Source organism: Panthera pardus, unplaced genomic scaffold (assembly GCF_024362965.1).
Source record: "Panthera pardus isolate Hobbes unplaced genomic scaffold, ASM2436296v1 HiC_scaffold_17, whole genome shotgun sequence".
NCBI lineage: Eukaryota > Metazoa > Chordata > Mammalia > Carnivora > Felidae > Panthera > Panthera pardus.
Window position 1 is genome coordinate 148,762,412 of NW_026526732.1, and position 18,884 is coordinate 148,781,295.

An 18,884-nucleotide genomic window follows, 5' to 3' on the forward strand; every position below is an offset into this window, starting at 1 on the left:
AGAGTTTTTTTCATTGATGTCTAATATAATTTTATTATTTTCTCACTTTCAATTGCTTCAAGCTCAGTTTACTCTTCACTTTTTAGTCTCTTCAAGAAGCTTAGTTTATTGGTTTAAGATAATTCTCCTTTTCTATATCAGACATTTAAAACTCTAAATTTCCCTCCAGGCACTGCTGTTAGCCACATCCAATAAGTTTTTGTATGTAGTGTTTTCATTTTCATTCAATTTAAAATATCTTCTAAACTCTCTTTTCATTTTTCTTTTTCTTCCATAGATTATTTATAAATATATTGTTTAATATCAAGGTTTTCTTTAGTTCTAAAATTTGCTCCTGTTTTGCTTATTTCCAACACAATTCCATTGTAATCAGAGAATATCCTTTTATGGACATTCTTTTATTAATCATTTTAAATACTTTTCCCTAAATGAGTGTTTCTCAATTTGCTATGTGCCTTTTTTGATTCCCTTTGCGAATTTCCAGAATTCAAAAATTCCAATTTGAGAACTTTTCCAGTCTTATTGCTGCACTGGGGGAAAGGATTTATGAAGCCATTCATTCAGCCATTCCAGAGATCCTTTGTTTCATGTTATTTTTGACATTTTCCTCCAAATATAGTAAGTTTCTTATACATTTCTCCCAATTAGTTTCATGTATCAATAACCATATCCAAAGTAACTATAGACATATCTGACCATCTAATTTATTTTCTTATATATCTCCCTTTATGTTGGCTCTCTTGAGGCTACTGAAACACCTGTGAAAAGTCCATCATCTTCATTTGTTCTTTTCCTTAATCACTTTGTTCAATAAAGAAATTGCACTATTCCTTTGTGCTAAAACTGTATTTAATTTCATCTCTTCTCTTGGGTGGTCTAGAAAAGTGATTGTCACATCTGTTCTGTGAAGGGCTATATTGTAAATATTTTAGGGTTCATGGGCTATATGGTCTTCTCACAATTACTCAATGGTGCCTTGTAGCACAAAGAAGCCATAGACAATACATAATGAATTAGTATGGCTGTCTTCCAATAAAACTGTGTTTACAAAAAAGTTTGGTGGGCTGATTCTTGGCCTAGAAAATGTCACTTTTTAAAACTCTGATAATTGCCCATTTTGGGGAGTTTTTATTTATTTTGATTTATGCCAGAAAAAAAAAGGTGAACGATTATTTTGAAAATGAATAGTTTTTAATAGAATGTCAATAATAGATTCAATGAATGCTCTCTTCTCAAATCAATTCCTTAAGATCTACAGTCTGTTTAGGACATATGATATGCTTTGCAAATGATCATAAAGGCAACAGTTTTAGCAAATGTTTCTCTGCTTATTATCGATGTCCATATTTGTAGACAGTTTTATCTGTTTTGTCATGTCTATTACCTAATCTCTAAACCAAACCACACATTTTCTTGTTTACAGTACTTCATTTTCATTTTTAGGCAGTACTTTCTGCATTGAGAAGTGTAATTAACTTAGACTTTGATAAAAAGTGACTCCTACATCTCCATGGTTAGCAGAACTGCTTGGTATTCCTCACTCCTGCAAATGATAATATGAATATATCTGGTTCTGTGGCTCTCCTGGGCAACTCTCTTCAAAATAGTAACTCCGAGAGCCAGGACGTTCCTTCTCTTCTGTATTCTCCATTTTTAGGACTTCTACTCTTAGTTTTATAACCTGGGGAAGAAGTGTTATAGTGAAATTGAGAATGAAAAATAATATCATATGAGCTATTTTGTTGTCAAGCCCAGAAATGGTATGGTTCCTTCTGTGCACATTTTTATTGGCCATAACTCAGTCACATGAACTCACTTAAATGCAATGGAGTGGGGAGTAGAGACATGTAATTTCACTGCCTGTTCAAGAAGAGGATAACTATCTTGGGAACATCTCTAGTCTATACCACATAAAGTACAAGTTAGAGGAATTCATTCTTATGGGAATATTTAACAAGAAGAGCAGTAGAAATTTTGGGTCAAGCAAAAGTTACCAAATAAATTTGAAACATTAACAAAATAAAGATTAGAGGGAAGAAATTACCTCTTGTGCCAATAAATTCAAATATGAGTTCTGATAATGAATATTTATGTTTTTTTCAGACTGGAGGAAAGAATTTTTCCAGGCTGGTGAGTCATTCCCTGATGGTCTGGTCTAGGAGGGACTCTACTCATTATGCTCCAGCTCAGTCCCAGAAGTTGGAGGGCAAATGAAAAACTCCAATGAGAATATATACACCTTCCACAGCTACAAGATATCACAGGCTAACACAGCTATCTCTGCTTCCAGGATCATTCTACCCTTTCCAAGAATATTCTGTCTTTCAGAGAATATTATTGTCTTTGCAGTGAATGTTATTCTGGATCCAGCCACAGCCCATGCTGCCCTCGTCTTGTCTGAAGGCAACAAATGTGTAACCTGTGGAGAGGAATCTCAAGATCTACCTAAAGATCCACAGAGATTGAATTCCCTTCCCTGTGTTCTGGGTCACTCAGTATTCACCTCAGGGAGGTGGTACTGGGAAGTAGATGTCAGAGACAGTGGAGCCTGGGACCTGGGAATATGCAGGTCTAATGCAATGAGGCAGGGGAAGATTTGTGTGAAACCTGAGAATGGTTTCTGGGCCATCAGGTCTTACAAGGATGAGTACTGGGTACTCACTTCTCCAGAAATGCAGCTTACTCTAAAAGAGCACCCTACCAGAGTGTGTATTTTCTTAGACTATGAAGGTGGATGTATCTCATTCTACAATATGACGGATAAATCCCACATTTACACCTTCTCTCAAGGTCCTTTTAATGTGTCTCTAAGGCCTTTTTTCAGGCTTTGGCTTGGTTATTCAAAAAGTTTGACCATCTGTCCAGTGCCCGATGCATAATCCTTACTGTGGTCCCTCTCCTGTATTAGGAGCATCCTACCACCTGCAGGTCAGTGTAGATTGAAGCATGAGGTCATGACATGAATTCTCCTATACCAAAAGCAAATTATTTTTTTTTTAATCTTCTTTCTGGTTCTCCCTAACATTTTATCTCCTTCATAAATGACTCCCCAAAGGCATGGGATGGCGTGTTAAAGTATGTTACTTATGCTATGTTTAAAGAAAAAAAAATATTATATATATATATATATATATATATATATATATACATACATTCATATAATCATATTCATATAGGTATGTATATACAATATATATACACACTCATATAATCACATTATTAAACACATTATATACTCACATTATATAATCACATTATTACCATTATTACTATAAATATACACAAGGAACTAGTCTGTGTGATTGCCCATACAATGTTGCAATTTCTTTCATATCTGACAAAGGCAGGGATAGAAGAGCCTTTTATTTTATACTCTTTTGTACCTGTTGGTTTTGTACTATGTTTATAAAGTGATATGCAAAAAAATAAAGTTAGTTTCAAATACGTGAATAATTGAAGTGTTCTCATTTGTCTAATCAGTAAGACATTCACAGGGAAGCAAATATTTTCTAGTTTATCCTTCAACTTATCCTTCTCTTTGCATGAACTTCATCCTTATACTTTTTATCCTCTTCATTCCCTTATGAGAGATTGATTTATTCTTGCCTTTCCTTACCACCATTTATATTTTTAGAGGACATTTTCTTAACTTATATGCAGTAAAACTGACTTTTTATAGACTCACGTGGCCACACTACATTCAGGAGATAAGACAATGACATAAGTTCCATTATCTCCATAAGTGCTTTTATGTTGTCTTTTTGTAGTCAAACCTTTCATAAATACCCAACCTGGAAAAAATTAATCAGGTTTCTGTCCCTATACTTTTGTATTTTCCAGGATGTCACAAAAATAAAATCATATAGTATGTTGTCTTTTGAGATTGGCTTTTCATTCAGAATGAAGCTTTTGGTTATTCATCCGTATTAATAGGCATTAGTACTTCATTCCTAATATTTGCTGAGGTAGTATTCTATTGAATAAATGCATCACAATCTTTGTTCACCCACTGAATGCCACTTATGCTGTTTCCAGGTTAGGGTTGTTATAAACAAAGCTGCTATAAACAATCATGTATACTTTTTTGTGCAAACATTTTTCACTTTTTTATGGCAAATAGCTAAAAATGGAATTACTAGGTCATCTGGTAAGAGTAGTTTCAACCTTGTATAAAACTGCCAAACTCTTCCCAGAGGAGCTTTACCATTGTGAAGTCCCACTAGAAATGTATGAGAGCTCCAGCTGCTCCACATCATTACCAGCATCTGGTACTTTCATTTTATTTTATTACTTATTCTTATTTATGATAATAATTATATAGTGGTATTTCACTAAGTTTTAACTTCAATTTTTCTAATGGGTAATGATGTGCAACATCTTTTCATGCATTTATTTACCATTTAGGTATCTTCTAGATGAAGTGTCTTCAAATCTATAGTTCATTTTCTAAACATTTCAATAGATATTATTCGGAGAGCAGTTTTAGACTTACCAAAATACTGTGCAGAAAATACAAAAAGTTTACATGTACACAGTTTCACCTAGTAATATCTTGAAGTGGTGAATTTGTTACAATTGATGTTACAATTGATATTACAAATGAATGTGACCTTACTTGAAAGTAGTGCCTTCATGGACACTTGGGAAGAACATTAGATACATTATCATTATACAAAACTAATGACATTTTTATGTTCTACCAACAGGTAATTTAAAAATGAAATTAAATGCAAATTGATGAACCAATTTGATAGATTATTGTTAACTAAATCGCATCATTTACATTAGGCCCGCTCTTTGAGTTGTACCTTCTATGGGGGTTTTGACAAATGGGTAATGTCATGTATCCATCATTACAGTATCATACAGAATAGTTTTGCACTCCTAAATATGCCCGGTGCTCCACCCATCCACTCTTCCTCTCCTTCTTCTGACTTCTGACAACTCCTGATCTTTTTACCATTCTTATAGCTTTGCCTTTTCCTGAATGTCACATAGTTGAAGTCGTACAGATCTGTCGCTTTTTTAGACTGGCTTCTTTCGTTGAGAAAAAAATGCATGTAAGGTTTCTCCATGTCTTTTTGTGGCCTGATAGCACATTTCTTCTTAGTGCTCAATAACATTTCATCATAAAAATCTACCACACTTAGTGTGTGTATCTATCCTCTTGGTGAAGGACATTCTGGATCCTGCCAACTTAAGGCAATTATGAACAAGGCTGATATAACTACTCAAGTGCAGGTCATTTTGTGGACATAAGTTTTCAACTCATTTGGGTAAATATGAGTAGGAGATCCCAGTGCGAGACTCTCAGCAAAGAATTAGAGCTCCCGTTGCTTCATATCCTTGACAGTATTCAGTTTTGGCTTCCAGCCATTCTGATAGGTGTACCATGGTATCTCACCTGTGTTTTAATTTGGAATTCCATAATGACATATGATGTTGGACCTTTTTTCATTCGCTTTATTAAAAATGTAACGTCTATATGTAGATTCATTTTTTTGTATATAGGTGTCCAGTTGTTCCAGCACCGTTTGTTGAGAAGACTCTCCTTTCTTCATTGAAATGCCTTTACACCTTTGTCAAAGTTCAGTTGACTATGTATGTGTGGATCTGTTTCTGGAAGTAGCCTATTTGAGAAGCATGTTCATTTCTCATTGTTGAGTTTTAAGACTTCTTTATACATTCTAGATACAAGTCCTTTGTTGCATACATAATTTGCAATTATTTTTTCATCAGCCTGAAGCTTGTCTTTTCATTCTCTTAACATTATATTTTGCAGAGAAAAGTTTTTAAGTTCAATTTTATGGATCATGCTTTTTGTGGTGGTTCAAAAACTTTTTTTTTAATCAAAGATTTTATCCTATAATTTTTTTAAAAGTTTAACCATTTAGGGGCGCCTGGATGGCTCAGTCGGTTAAGCGTCCAACTTCAGCTCAGGTCATGATCTCGCGGTCCGTGAGTTCGAGCCCCGCGTCGGGCTCTGGGCTGATGGCTCAGAGCCTGGAGCCTGTTTCAGATTCTGTGTCTCCCTCTCTCTGCCCCTCCCCCATTCATGCTCTGTCTCCCTCTGTCTCAAAAATAAATAAACGTTAAAAAAAATTTAAAAAAAAAGTTTAACCATTTAATATTTTATATTCAGATCTATAACCTATTTTGAATTAGATTTTTGTAAGGTGTAGAGTTTGAGTCAAGTTTAACTTTTTTGCATATGAATATCTGTTATGGATTGAGTTATGTCCCCAAAAAAGATATGTTAAAGTCCTAATCCTTGGTAATGATTGTGACCTTATTTGAAAGTAGTGTCTTCATGGACACTTGGAAAGAACATTAGACACATTATCATTATACGAAACTAATGAAATTTTTATGTTCTACCAACAGGTAATTTAAAAATGAAATTAAATGCAATATAAGTTAACATGATATGAAAAACATGCACTGCCAAAGAATACATAACAAAAGACATGTTATGCACACAAATGGTCAATAAACACATTTAAAAAGTGAGGGGTTTCTTTAGTTTTTATTTTAATCCCAGGTAGCTAACATACATGTTATATTAGTTTCAAGTGTACAATATAATGATTCAACACTTCCATACATCACCTGGTGCTCATCATGCCAAGTGCACTCCCTAATCCACATCACCTGTTTCACACATCCCTCCACACCCTGCCCCTCCGGTAACCATCAGTTTGTTCTCTATAATTAAGAGTTTGTTTCTTGGTTTGTCTCTTTCTTTGATCATTTGTTTTGTTTCTTAAATTCCACATATGAGTGAAGTCACATGGTATTTGACCTTCTCTGTCATTTCACCTAACATTATACTCTCTAGCTCCATTCATGTCATTGTCAATGGCAAGATTTTATTCTTTTTTATGGCTGAGTAATAGTCTACTGTGGAATCTTCTTTATCCATTCATCAATTGATAGATGCTTGGGCTGCTTCCATTTCTTGGTAAATAATGTAAATAATGCTGTTATAAGTAACACTGCTATAAACATAAGAGTGTATGTATCCATTAAAAAAAAAAAAGTGTTTAGTACGATGCAAATTAAAACCACACACTACCATAATGAGATGCCACTATCCACCCACCAGTACATGGAATTAAAAAGAGCGACAGCACCAAATGTTGACAGACTATGAGGCAATGAGAACTTCCATACATTGATGATAGGAATGTATATAAATGATACAAGCACTTTGCACAATATCTGGTAGTTTCTTTAAAAATTGAATATATGCCTGGGAATGCAAGCTGGTGCAGCCACTCTGGAAAACAGTATGGAGGGTCCTCAAAAACTAAAAATACAATTACCCTACGACCCAGCAATTGCACTACTAGGCATTTATCCAAGGGATACAGGTGTGCTGTTTCGAAGGGACACATGCACCCCCATGTTTATAGCAGCACTATCAACAATAGCCAAAGTATGGAAAGAGCCCAAATGTCCATCGATGGATGAATGGATAAAGAAGATGTGGTGTATATATACAATGGAGTCTTACTTGGCAATCAAAAAGAATGAAATCTTGCCATTTGCAACTATGTGGATGGAACTGGAGGGTATTATGCTAAGTGAAATTAGTCAGAGAAAGACAAAAATCATATGACTTCACTCATATGAGGACTTTAAGAGACAAAAACAGATGAACATAAGGGAAGGGAAACAAAAACAATATAAAAACAGGGAGGGGGAAAAAACAGAAGAGACATAAATATGGAGAACAAACCCATAAATATGGGTTACTGGAGGGGTTGTGGGAGGGGGGATAGGATAAACGGGTAAGGGGCACTAAAGAATCTACTCCTGAAATCATTGTTGTACTATATGCTAACTAATTTGGATGTAAATTTTAAAAAATTAAAAATAAAATTTAAAAAAATAATAAAATAAAAATAAATAAATTAAAAAATTGGATATATGCCTATCATCTGATCCATCAATATCACCATTAGGTATTTACTCCAAATATGAAAACATGTTCATGAAATGACTTGGCTAAATTATCCAGAATATGTTTACTTATCATTCAAGCTATAATAGAGAGACAAAACACAAAAACTAGGTTCAGAATTGCTCACCCATACCACTAATAAACAAAAACATTAGCTGTAGTTTAATAAATCTTTATACCTCCTCATCATTAGCCTGAGAGTATAAACTCAAAATAACTGTATTTAAAAGTTAATCAGATTAATTGTATTTCCTTTCAGCATGCTCATATCATTAATTAGAAATACAGTTAATTGTATTTGTTGCTGTCTGTATTTTAGGGTTATTTTCTCATCTTTGCTGATTTATTTTTAAGTCTATGAGGGAGTAATATGTTTCCAATCAGTTAGAACTGTACAAAATGGGGGCACCTGGGTGGCTCAGCTGGTTGAGCATTCAACTTTGGCTCAGGTCATGATCTCACAGTTTGTGAGTTCGAGCCCCACATCAGGCTCTATGCTGACAGCTCGGAGCCTGGAGCCTGCTTCACATTGTGTCTCCCCATCTCTCGGCCCCTCCCCTGCTCATGCTCTGTCTCTGTCTCTCAATAATAAATAAACGTTAAAAAAAAATTTTAAAAAGAACTGTACAAATGTATATTATGAGGAGGTTCACACTCTTCCAATAATTCTATCTATATACAGCACTCTTCTTTCCACTCTGATCCCCATCCATCTCCACTAGGAATCCCCTTTGTTAGTTTCTAGTTTATCCTACTTTAAAAATAAAGCCACAAGCCCAAAATGGTGTCATTTAGGTTAAGGGTCCAAATCAGTAAATTAAGACTTAATACCTAACTTAACTGTGGTTTCAACACCCCAGAAATGCAACTTTCAACCAGTCAACATGCAATTTTCTGGTCACCACTATCAAATTTACTGTTAGGCCCCTACTGTTCCCCTTAGGGGAATGATCTTATCTAAAACAATAGATTTTTTGCTAGTAATTTCCTTTTTTCCACTCCCTATCTTTAAAAACTTTTCTTTTTTTTCATAGTCTTTTGAAGCTCTCCTCTACTTGCTAGATGTGATACTGCATGATTTAAAATTTACTTGATTGAATTTTTGTTATTTGACAGACTTGGGGTAGTGGTGGGATTTGAAGGGAACTTCCAGCAGCATTTGGAAGCAACAAAAAACACAGGCTTGCTACTTGCAAATCTGCTGAGTTCACTGTCTTTCTTGTGTTTCCGAGGGCTGTGGATAAATGCCCCTCAGTTCTGAGTTCTGCTCTTTTTTGCATTCACCACCCCAATCTAATTGGCTTTCCATTACAGGGCAGGTCCCCTTGAGCTGGCAGATGATTACACCTGGAGCCCAACTGTGCTGGCACACGGGTCTGCACAGAACCAAGTCCCTTCCTATTCAGGCCACAATTTCCCAGGTGGAAAACCTCAGGAAGTTTCCACAGGAATTGTCAATGTTACGCACAGGGCCTTCTTGTGGCCAGGACGCAGTCACCTCTCATGTACTACAGAATTGAGAGGCAGGAGGCAATAATTAAGGTACACATGTTTGTCTTGTGTTGTGTGGATAAAGACTATTGCCAGTAGGGACCTTGGAAACCAACAAGCCACAAAAATTTGTGAGCACAGGTTGAACATTTAAAGGCTGTTAGAATGCTTGCTGCCTTAAGAAGACTCTGTGATAGGATAAGTTGGTCACTGAATGGGTTAGATTGACACTAGATCACCTGCCAACCACAAAAAATCTTTTGTGTAATGAGGTACAGTGTAAAACATGCATAATCCCAACCTTACAACATGTCCCTTTTTAGGTATTAGTGTGGCTCCTGTAAATCCAAAGGCTTTAGCTAACAGGATCCTTAAATTCTAAAGAGTCAAGTGTGTTACTTTCTAGCACATCTGCTTATTTTATGTCTAAGAACTGTAGTCCTAGAAGTTGCAAATATCTAACAAAATGACAAAATTTTACTAAGCTTATTTTGTGTCTTGAGGAATTTGGTTTGGTGTCTGTCAGGTTAAGGGTCCCAAAATACAGCTAGATAGAAATGTTAGTTGCATCCCATTTGCAGCTAGATATAGCTGATGAAGGAGCCAAAGGCAAGCTGAAGGCAAAGCCCACGCTAACATCCTTCGACCCACTCTCCCCTCAGGTGGGCTATGTGTGACATTCCTCTGCCCAAGAACAAAAGAAAGGGAAAAACAAATGGTTAACCAATAGAGATCACAGTCATGAAGGACATGAATCTCCATTACTTTGCAAAAGCCTTAGTGAATTATAAGGAAAAGGCAGTCTTATCAATAGCTTAATCTCTAGAAAACAATAGACTTAATTTCCTTGAGCCCTTAACATCACCCTCCCCTCCACAGTGATGTGGGGAACAAAGGCAAGAAGAAAATGTAGACGAAAATAAATTTCTTTAAAACCTGCAGCCCACTGACAAATACTTGAGATAGGCAGAGTAAAACATTCCTCCAAGAAACTCCCGACTGTCTTCTCTTAATGCCTTACTGGAGGGAAAAATAACTTCAGCTCAACAATAGCTAGACCTCTAGTATCTTATGAGTCTTCATCATAGGAAAATCCTACTGGAAACCTCCCTTTTCCTAACCCACCTCCCAATCCCGTAGTATATGATCTGTCACTCCTCACAACCCCAGTGTAGCTTTTTCTGTCCATGAGTCCTGTCCCCATGCTTTAATAAAATCTACTTTTTGCACCAAAGGTGTCTCAAGAATTCTTTCTTGGCTATTGACTCCAGACCCCACCATCACTACAAAACTACATCATAGCTACACAAAAATGTGGGTTAGTTCAGCTAGGTTCCTACAGGTGGGGTTTTGGAGTGGTGGTGGGGGCTGGAACTGACGGCCAAGAAAGAATTCTTAAGATGTCTTTGGTGCAAAAAAAAAAAAAAGAAAGGTGATTTTATTAAAGCACAAGGACAGGATTCACGGGCAGGAAGAGCTGACCTGGGACCATGAGGAGAGACTGAGGGAGGTGGGGGAGGTAAAGTCAAGGGGAAGTTTCCAAAGCGATTTTCATAGCTAAAGAAGACTCACAGGATACTGGAGGTCTAGCTATTGTCAACCTAAGGTTGTTTTTCCCTCTAGAAAGCATTAACATTAAGACAGTAGAGTGTTCCTGGAGAAATGTTTTACTCTGCCTGCTTCAAGTATTTGTCAAGGGGCTGCAGGTTATAAGGAAACTTAATTTTATCTTCTATTTTTTTTTCTGCCTTTGTTTCCCACATCGTAGCAGGATTCTCACACAGAGAGTCTTGACACCGAGACTTTTCTTTCCAGGAAGGAACTTTATTCCTGCTGGCACCGCTAAGTTGGGTTCGTACCCAAAGAACTGAGCCCTGAATGCCACGTGGCGTAGTATTTTATATATTGTTTTCTTCTTTGTCTCCCATATATGGTAACACACAAACCTGCAGTCTGATGAAGTGTTCTCATGTTACAAGGTTATGAGGGATGTTGTCAAGTAAGTGAATAGCAAGGTTGCCTTGAGGTGTTTTTTTTCTCTTTCCTTAGAGAGGGTGAAAGAGCGGACATACGCCAGCTGACTCCATCTTGTTCTGTGTCCTCCACCTTGAGTGACTATGTCCCCAACGTAGCCCCTTTCCGGAAAAATCGCAGAAACCTCAGATCACGCCTCCTCCCCTTGAGTAACCTCCCGCTCACCCATTCAAACTTCCCGATCAAAACACGCCCAGCGACCTGCATAACAGGGCTCCGACCCTTCCCCAGCCAATCGGCCGAGGCCATGACCCTTCCCCAGCCAATCGGCTGAGGCCACAGCCATTACCTCACCAACTGCCCCTAGACCCCTATAAAACCTTTGTGCTTTTGAAACTCTCTCTCACGGCATCTCACTGCTGTGTGGGTGCAGGTAGGGGACTGAGCTCGAGCTAGCTCGAATAAAGGCTCTTTTGCTTTTGCATCAGACTCGGCTCCCTGGTGGTCTTTGGGGATCACGAATTCTGGGCATAACAAGGGGACCCTACCACAACATCACTACCAAACTGCTGCCAGCTCTCAGGGGAACTGCAACCCAGAAATACAATGGCCATTGCAGGGAATGGTCCAATTAGATAAGATGATTTAAGAAGTTCACTTGAAAGCAAGAGTTCCCAAATTAAACAAAATGTAATACATGTTTTAGTTGGCAAGCAGAAGCCTAAAAAGGACTCAAAATTTCAAAGCAGTTTCACTGAAAGATTCACTGCAAAAGGCAAATAAAAAATTAAAGATCTTAAGGGGTACCTAAAACAAAAGACTGCGAGACGGATGGAACTCCTATTGTTCTCCTCTTTTCTCCTCTGAGTGTTCATTCTGCCAATTCTCCTGAATTGTTTTCCACTCTGAAAAGACTACACAACTGTAACTAAAAACCCACCACATTAATGGTCTCTCAGACAACCTCATATCTACCTTCAAAGGGGGGCCCCTATCTGGGCCCCTCCCAGAGTTGAAGAAACAGAGATTTTCTGGTAAACTGCAATTTTATTCACTTAAACAGTCTGGTTTAACTCCCTTAAACAGACTGGTAAATGCCAGAGAAGACAGAAGATAGCCTGGAAAAACTGGCAGCCAGCAAAATGTGATAATTCTTAACAGTTTTTTCTGAATCTCTATCTGTAGTGCCCAGTAAAGATGAGGAGGGAGCATAAAGCAAGCTGAAGGCAAAGTACAAGCTAGCATACTCCCCCGACCCTCTACGTGGGTTATCCCTCAGGCACGCCTGGCTGCCCAAGAACAAAGGAAAGGAAAGAAAACAAATGGTTAACTGATAGAGATCACAGTCCTGCAGGACCTGAGTCTCCATCAGTTTACAAGTATCTTATTAAATTACAAGAAAAAAGCAATCTTATCAATAGCCTCATCACCAGAAGCTTGTAGACTCAGTTTCTTGGAACATCTAATACCACCCTCCTCTCCATAGTGGTGTGGGGAACAAAGGCAAGAAGGAAATGGCAGGTGAAATTAAATATCCTTATAACCTGCAGCTCATTGACAAATACTTGAGGCAAATACAGAGTTTCACACTTCTCCAGGAACTTCCTCCTGTCCTAATGTTAACGCCTTACTTGAAAAACAACCTTATCTTGACAATAGCAAGGCCTCAGGTATCTTAGGAGTCCTCTTTAGTATATCAAAGTTCTTCTGGAGGCCTCCCTTTTGCCTTTACCTGCCCAAATCCATAGTATATAATCAGTCACTCCTCACAACCCCCGTGCAGCTTTTTCTGTCCACAGGTCCTGTCCCTGTGCTTTAATAAAATCACCTTTCTGCACCAAAGATATCAAGAACCCCATGATCACTCCCAAAACACCATCAAAGAGAGGAACATAAAATTGACAATTGACACTTGACAATTCCTATTGTCTCTTCTTTTCCACATCAAGACCTATTGGTTATTTACCTTTTCTCTCCCCGAGATAGATATTGCCTTCTCACTTGTTTTCTCACTTGTCTTCTCACTTGTTTTGTGGAACTGAGCTTGGCTTTCTTCCTGCTCGGAACAGGTTGTTGGTTCCTTCTTTTGGCTGCCAATGGAAATGACTCTGGATTTGGGGATGGCAATGTCCTTCACGCCCTCTGGAGACTCTTCTTATACCCAACGGGGGTTACTCAATACTGCCAGAAATATTTAAAATTAAAACTATGACCCAGAGGGAAAGAAGCAGGTTGAGGATACTATAGTTGAATAGGTGGATCAGCCCATGATGCCATTTAAGTTACAACCATTGTTTGAAAAAATTGAAAGCAACTTTCCTTATCTTATGAATATTTACTAGAAAACTAGAAATACAACTCTGAAAGCAATTCTACTTATTTCTTTACCAATCCTAATAAGATTATATAATTATAAAATATTATAAAAGTTTCTTTATCCTTTAAATATTAAATTTCATAATAATCTGTGATCCTATTTAGACAAGTGGTTTCAAACCCATTTTGAGGGGCACCTGGGTGGCTCAGTCAGTTAAGCATCCTATTTTGGCTCAGATCTTGATCTCGCGGTTCATGAGTTCAAACCCCAAGTCTGGCTTTGTGGTGCCAGCTCAGAGCCTGGAGCCTGCATCTGATTCTGTGTCTCCCTCTCTCTCTGCCCCTCTCCACTGATGCTCTGTCTCCATCTCTCAAAGATAATTAAACGTAAAAAAATATATATATTAAAACCTGTTTTGATATTTTTGACAAACTTCCAAAAATCAAATTCTATATGAAGTTTTTTTGACCTGGGATATTCCAAAGGATTTGTTAAAGTAATTTGGTTTATTTGATATGTTAAATTACATTGCAAGCAAGTATTGTAAAATAAAAACAGAACCTTTTTTTAAAATGTATTTACAAGACTATGGCACATGTGGATAAAGTCCATTCCTCTTCTGCAAAACATGACTCCTCATTAACAGAGTTTAACCCTGATGTCCTTGTAGCATGACAATAGTTGACTCCTGAATCAGACACATTAAGGTGGATAAACAATGACTAGAAATTAAACTAATAGTCATGGCTATTAGAAAACCAAACACCTGTTTTATTCTTTCTGGCTCCCTGGCAAACCCAATTTTTTTGGTTTTTACATTCCTTCAACCACAACAGGGCATTCAAGATAACTCAAATTATAAGTAGGCAGTGGTGGAGAGACTTCTATAATATTGCAAAAGCAGTCTATCAGCAATATCTGAATTGTCAGGTCCATAATCCTTGAAAAACTGGTTTTGTTCCCAGAGGCTTTCCCCTGGATCCTCTGAATACCCGCAGCTGAATTTCATTCAATTGACACCTATTATGGACGATCAGTATGTTCTTCTTATTGTTTTTATGTCTTCTGGGTGCGTCGAAGCATTTCCCTGCTGCAAGCTTGATGCCCTCAAAGTAGCAAAGGAACTGTTAGAAAATAGATTTCCCACCTAGGGCATACCTTCTATAATCTCCAAGGATTGAGGCACCTTCTTCACTGGGCAAATCATACAAGCTTTAATGAAAGCTTTGCAAATTTCTTTTATCAGAAAAGATTGAAAGAACTAATGGGCTCCTCAAATTTATCTCTAAATGTGATGAAACTACTAGGCTCCCTTTGTCTAAGGTGTTGCCTCTGGCCTCGGTGACTATTCACAGTACTCCCTTTGTGAAACATTAACTCCACAAGAGACAGTCACTAGTAAATCAATGTGTACTGGTATACAACTTTCTGCTGATCCCGTATCTCATACTAATATATGACCAGCAAGTCCCTAAAGTCTTATGTTAAAGCCTATCATCAACAGGATAAAGAAGCCATCCTGATTCCAGTTCAAAGATCCTTTTGGTCAAGTCTAGAGTCTGGTGATTTGTCACAGACTCTGGGTCTGAAGTTGTCTCTTGTCCAGCAAGAGAGCGGATGCAGGATTAAAATGCGAGAGGGACTAGTGTCCGGGAGGAGACAAGAGCCCTGACTAAGGGTCCTTGCTCCATTTTTATTAAGATCAGAAGTCTTACAAGCGTGATGGGAGTGCACAAAGAGACAATGAAACATGAACATTAACTCATGGGCGGGGGGAAAGGGAGGTTTTGGAGACATGCGGTGTTAGGGGTTTGGGTCGATACAAAACAAAATTCTGGTGCTGGGCGGAAGGTTATTTACCGCAAACATGAGGCATCACCTCTGTTTACCTAAACTAGTCTAGGGGACAAGAAAGAGCATGCTACCTCAGAGTCAACAAGGCTAATTGCCTTTCTTTTGCTAATTAGCTCTGCTCTGGGCAACTTCACCCTGCTGTGGTCTAAAGTCCTGTTTTCCTGTTTTTGTCCTTCCATACTGTGAAAGCAGCTTTCTGCTATTGTACTAAATTGGGGGGGGGGGGGGGGAGCGTTTCTGCCCTGAATACCTAATCTTGTTTACCTCATTTTTGATGCTTTCATTCTGAGGTTTTTCTATTCCTATACCATTGTCCTATACTGAGGGCCTTTGCCCTGTTTATCTAATCTTGTTTACCCAAACTTGGGTGTGTTCATCCTGTGGATTTCTAATTCTTTATGCCTTGTTAACCCATTAGTGCAAGCTCAGGGAATTCCTAAGCTTATTCCCCACAGTGATTGGGTATTCTGGAAATGTCATCAGAGAAAAATCTTTGAACCTTATTGAAAGGGACCATATCAAGTGTTCCTGATGACAGACACTGCTGCAAAAACAGAAGGTACTGAGCCTTGGGTACACATCACATACCCAAGAAGTCCCATACAGATGCTAGAGACTTCTAAATCAGATTGATGAGGAAGATAAAGTAGCTAACTTCATGGTAGACTGCTTCCATCCAAGACAATGAATCAAGACTTCATACTTTAACTAAACATAAAACACTTTCTCCTTCTTTTCCTTTCCTTTACTCTGGCATTGGTCCAGAAAGATAATACCCTTATCTGTATCTCCCCGGTCACTGCTAAGGGAGAGTGAGTAACCTATGGAATCTGAAGCAACCTTTTGTTTCAGGCTATGAAAGAAATCTAACCATGCCTCTAAGTTTTTGCAAACAAAATTAAGATATCTCATTGATCAGCTCTACTAAATTTGCATCATGAGTTAGAAAGGACTTATCAGGAGGTTTTCATGATTCAGGATTCACCCCTTTTGGCAGGTTTCTGCTCCCCTGGTTAAGAATATGTAAATGAGTCTGTGATCAGGTACTTCTCCTTAATTCTTCAAGAATTTCAGAGTTTTTTGTGTGTCTCACGTCCATGAAATACAGCCAGACCAACACTAAACCATCCTACACACCTAGAAAACTGACTGCAGGATCAACACAATAATCTGCATTACCTGAACCACAGAATTCAGCAGGTATGCGGCGCGGAGAAGTGAACTTGGGGAGTGAGGAGGTGCAGGAAGGGAGGTGCTTTTGTGAGAGGAGACAGGACAGAGATGGGGGGGTAGAATATGGGAAAAGCACCCCTCCCCAAAAGCAGCTGGAGAGAAAGTGGAAAATTGGAAACAGGTGCAGCGACTAAACTAAAAAGGGAGAAAGGAGAAAGGAGAGGGTTTAAATTCCATTAAGAGTGTAAACAAGGGGAGCGCAAAGTCTGCAACTCTGCAGCTCAACACCTGGCGGTGCTCTGGTGGGAAGGGCGAATCCCCAGGAGCAGAGTGGGGTCTGGAAAAGCGGTTGCACTGCTGGAAGGACATTTGGTAGAGACTGTTGAAGCCACCTGGTCCCAGCAGACCCCAGAGAATGGCCACATTCGCTGGTGCTGGAACAAGGTCATTAAGGGTGAAGCCTGGTGCCAGATGTGTGTTGTGATTTTCCATAATCCCTGAAACACTGCTGCTACACTATCTCACGAACTTTTTCTGGGGCCAGCTGACATCTGGCCATAGTCTCAGGGCACTGGCAGTAGCAGGGTCCAGCAAGCATTCCTGGGTGCAGCCAATATTCGGCCATTGCTCATTCAGCCAATGCTCGGTGAGATCCTCCCGCAGAAGGGCAGAACAGGGCAAAGCTGCAGTCCTTCAGAAGTAAGGGGCCAGGGAAAACAGCTGCAACTGAGAAAAAACTTGGGAGAGAGATACTGCCTGGGGCCTGGTCACGGAGGGTGAAAAAGCAGGGAGTGGATGAAAGCTGAAGACAGAAAACAGATGCGCGATTGCTGATTCAGGAGAACAGACTGTGCAGCTGGGGGGAGCCATTTTCATTGCTCCTGCACATGCGCATACACACCTACAAGCGCAGCAACAATCCACCCCAGTAGGCTAGCAGCGCCATCTAGTGGAGAACGCAAACGTTACACTGAGCCCTGCCCAACTGGGCCAACTTCGCTCTCAAGAACACAAGTCTCAAGGCCGGCTTGGACTATAAAGTGCTACATAGACTGACTTCTAGGGGAAAACGAAATAATTTCAGTGCTACTTCAATCTGTTAGCAGGTCCATCTATTCAATTTTCTTTTGTTCTTTTTTTTTTCTCTTTGACACTTCTTTTCTTTTTCTTGAATACAGAAAGAGAAAAAATTTATTTTTATTTTCAATTTTTATTAAAAATATTTTTCTTTCATTTTTATTACTATATTTTTTACTTTTGTGTAAACTTTTTCAAATTCTATTTTACTTCCATCATTTCATTTGAGTCTACTTCACTGTATTCACCTTTTCAAATTTTCAAATGATCCTTTTTTCTTCCTTTTTCTTTTTTTCTCTTTTTTGTTTCTTTTCTTTTTCTTGAATGCAGAAAGAGAAAAACTTCATTTTTACTTTCAATTTCTATTAAAATATTTTTCTTGAATTTTTTTACTATATTTTTTGCTTTTTTGTAAATTTTTTCAAATTCTATTTCCTCCCATCATTTTATTTTAGTCTACTACAGTGTATTCACTCTTTCAAATTTTCAAACGATTTCCTTTTTTCTCTCTTTTTAATCTTTTTTTCTCTATTTCATTTCTTTTTCTTGAATACAGAAAAAGTAAAGATTCATATTTACTTTTAATTTTTATTAATTTTCCTTAATTTTTTCTACTTTATTCTTTACTTTTGTGTAAAGTTTTTCAAATTCTATTTTACTACTCCTATCTTCTCATTTTAGTCTACTTCAGGGTGTTCATTTTTCAAATTCTCAATTTCCTTTTTTTAATTTTTTTAATTTTTTTCTTCCCCCCTTTTTTTTCTCTAATCTGTCAAACCACTTTCAACACCCAGACAAAACACACCTAGAATCTAGCATCATTTATTCAATTTGTGTGTGTGTGTTTAATTTTTTAATTTTAATATTTTTTTAATTTTAATTTTTTTACTTTAATTTTTCTACCTCATTAATTCCTTTTTTCCCTTCAAAATGACAAAACAAAGGAATTCACACCAAAAGAAAGAGCATGAAGAAACGACAGCCAGGGATTTAACCAACACAGATACAAGCAAGATGTCTAAACCAGAATTT

General features: G+C 37.9%; 1 protein-coding gene and 1 long non-coding RNA gene across 12 annotated transcripts in view; one reads left to right on the top strand and one right to left on the bottom strand.

The window, feature by feature from the left end:
- Positions 1-3,126, top strand: part of LOC109260698 (butyrophilin subfamily 1 member A1-like) — a 36,084-nt gene extending 32,958 nt beyond the window's left edge. For 10 of the 11 annotated variants that reach the window (XM_053905166.1, XM_053905169.1, XM_053905168.1 and 7 more), the window contains 2 exons: positions 2,104-2,130; positions 2,350-3,124. In XM_053905166.1, coding sequence (XP_053761141.1) covers positions 2,104-2,130; positions 2,350-2,879 — 557 coding nt within the window. In that variant the 3' untranslated portion in view covers positions 2,880-3,124. Of the gene's footprint in view, positions 1-2,103; positions 2,131-2,349 lie in introns of all 11 variants that reach the window. The other variant, XM_053905170.1, reaches the window with a different exon arrangement.
- Positions 75-17,801, bottom strand: LOC109260699 (uncharacterized). Its single transcript, XR_002077119.2, has 3 exons — positions 17,064-17,801; positions 13,398-13,612; positions 75-1,681 (listed from the first exon to the last, which is right to left on the bottom strand). It is a non-coding gene; the product is annotated as an uncharacterized LOC109260699 (long non-coding RNA).
- Positions 17,802-18,884: the final 1,083 nt, after the last annotated feature.